The sequence below is a fragment of the Limulus polyphemus genome, unplaced genomic scaffold (genome assembly GCF_000517525.1).
Source record: "Limulus polyphemus unplaced genomic scaffold, Limulus_polyphemus-2.1.2 Scaffold778, whole genome shotgun sequence".
In the NCBI taxonomy this organism is placed as follows: Eukaryota; Metazoa; Arthropoda; class Merostomata; order Xiphosura; family Limulidae; genus Limulus; species Limulus polyphemus.
The window spans coordinates 62,031-64,440 of record NW_013666388.1 but is presented as its reverse complement, the minus strand read 5'-3'; the positions used below and the strand labels follow the sequence as shown (position 1 = coordinate 64,440).

The 2,410-nt window shown below is 33.5% G+C and overlaps 1 protein-coding gene across 1 annotated transcript in view; it reads left to right on the top strand.

Moving 5' to 3' along the window:
• Nucleotides 1-2,410, top strand: part of LOC106460476 — a 43,859-nt gene that overhangs the window by 3,683 nt on the left and 37,766 nt on the right. Inside the window, exon 4 of the mRNA XM_022387214.1 lies at nt 1,611-1,681. Within this exon, the coding sequence (XP_022242922.1) occupies nt 1,611-1,681 (71 nt within the window). The remainder of the gene's footprint in view (nt 1-1,610; nt 1,682-2,410) is intronic.

Sequence of the window (2,410 nt, the reverse complement as noted above, 5' to 3'; positions counted from 1 at the left end):
CTACGTTTAATAAACGTAGTACCATAGTACCTGATGATACCACGACCATAGTACCTGATGATACCTTTACTGGCGAAACCATGGTCGTTACTTAACGAAACTCCATGATTACAGAATTGAGGAAGAAACAAAGAAAAACTCTACGTTTAATAAACGTAGTACCATAGTACCTGATGATACCACGACCATAGTACCTGATGATACTTTTGCTGGCGAAACCATGGTCGTTAATAATTGAAGTATTTGTGAAACGCACAGTTGTCTGCATTTTTTCTTCCTGAATTCTGTAAAAGGATAAAATACCCATTATTAGACATGATGATTACCAGGGCACATAACTCGTATTCTAAGAGTTTTTACAGGACACTTGCATACATTGGTATATATTTCAACTATAAACCAACATCATCCACACCAAGAATAAGCTGAAGAAAATTATAGACGTACAGCCATTTTCCCTTTTGTCAGAAGTTTCTTTGAAAGCATATAGAGGATGCGTAAACGGCTAAAAGTCCGAACAGTATTCAGGTGTCTAATGGATATACGAGATATCTGCAACTGATTATCATACCAGAGCAGAAAAATATACAATAAGATGTATGAATACAAAAATAATGGTATATGAACAAGAAAAAGAAAGATAAAAGAAGACTTTTATAGCCCGTCTAATTGAAACAAGATGGAATCCTCAGTAGCCGCGGCATCTGAAATTCTTTTACGCAGAATTAGGGTAAATTAATCTATGAGACCTCCCCCCCCCCCCTTTTTTATTAGCTGTATTTTTGTGCACCAGCAATACCAAGCGTTGGGCGTGCGTATACCCGATTCAGTTTTATAACCCATCAGGATTTCTACCAGCTACCCTCAAATTGAAATTCTTTGGCAGGATTACAGTGAATTAATCTATGAGACCTTGGGCGTGGTAAAATACATCTATCTTATTGTTTGACCTCCTGAGTTCAAAACTGTAACTAGATCTCAAATCGGTCAAGAAATGACGTATCTATTAGCTAAAAGTTTGTACTTGAAAAAAAAAATCGGAGCTGTTCTTTGAGCGGTTATGCCCCGGCTAAAAATTTAGCGAACCATCCTAAACAACCACTGACATTTTTTACTCATCTTGAAAATACTCATATAATTAATTCTAGTGTTAAAAAGGGAGAATCTGGACTACTGGATAGTACATAATCTTTCTAACAGGACGACTTTGGATAGGATCGATCCCTGGTTTCTATGATCATAGAAAACAGTCCTTTTCATGACTTCTCTGAAGACGGCAACAACTTAACAGCCGAAACGATACAAACTAATTAATATATGGTAATCAAAAATAGCAACTAATTGCTATTTAGGCTTAGGTGATAGTGCAGGCTACTTAGCAAAAACAACGATGATTGATATCCGATTGACACAACTTTACCGTTGGTATTCTATGAAATTTAGATTTATGATAAATGTTGAAAACTGAGCTAAGTATTATTTATTATGTGGTATTAATTAAAGAAACATAAATATATTTTTTATTTAAGGTAAAAAAAACACGTTTTAGAATAGTGAAAAAAAGAAATTATATATATATTTTTTTTGATAAGCTAAATACCATTTTACAGATTGCGGCCAAAGTTTTAAAACCAGAATAATTGGAGGTGTTCGTGCTGACCCAAATGATTGGAGATGGATGGTGAGTGATTCGAATTTCCTGAAATGATCAAATCTAGATTATTTTTAATATGGCGAGTGACTAAAGCTTTCTGTGAGTTAATGCGTGGATAACGTTTTGAGTAATTCTTCAACAGATGGCGAGAACATGAAGTTTACTGTCTCTTTACCCATCTTCTTATACTATAAAACACAGATGTCTGTCTGTCTCTCGCTCACGCACTGATGTCATAGCAACTTATTACGTAATTTAAGTAGTTTGGCTTTCTATCAAGATATATTTGGACTACAATGTACAAAAAAATTACACCTTTTTCGCAATTTGAAAACGTATCTTTGTTAAATCGTCGAGTTACGCCAGAAAGGACGTAAATATACTTTAGTAGACATTTATACAACATATTAAAAGCTTATAAAAGTTTCTCAAATGTCTAACGTTAGGTCGTACAATAATATTAGAAGATTATTTATTGACAGTATTAAGTGTGGTAAGATTTAGCCCTAACCAAACTAAAGCAAAAAACGGGCACAAATTACAGTGTTAATTGATCTCTTTATCGAATATAGGCCATACATAATAAAGGCTTAACTAATGTTAGGACTAATACAAGTGGACTTGTAGATTTCAGTGTCTGCGATTAGATTCACTTGTATTACTATTAGTCTAGAAATCCTGTATTTAAAAAAGTAATATTGCAATAAAGATACTAATTTGGCCGCAAATATATATATATATATATATATATATATA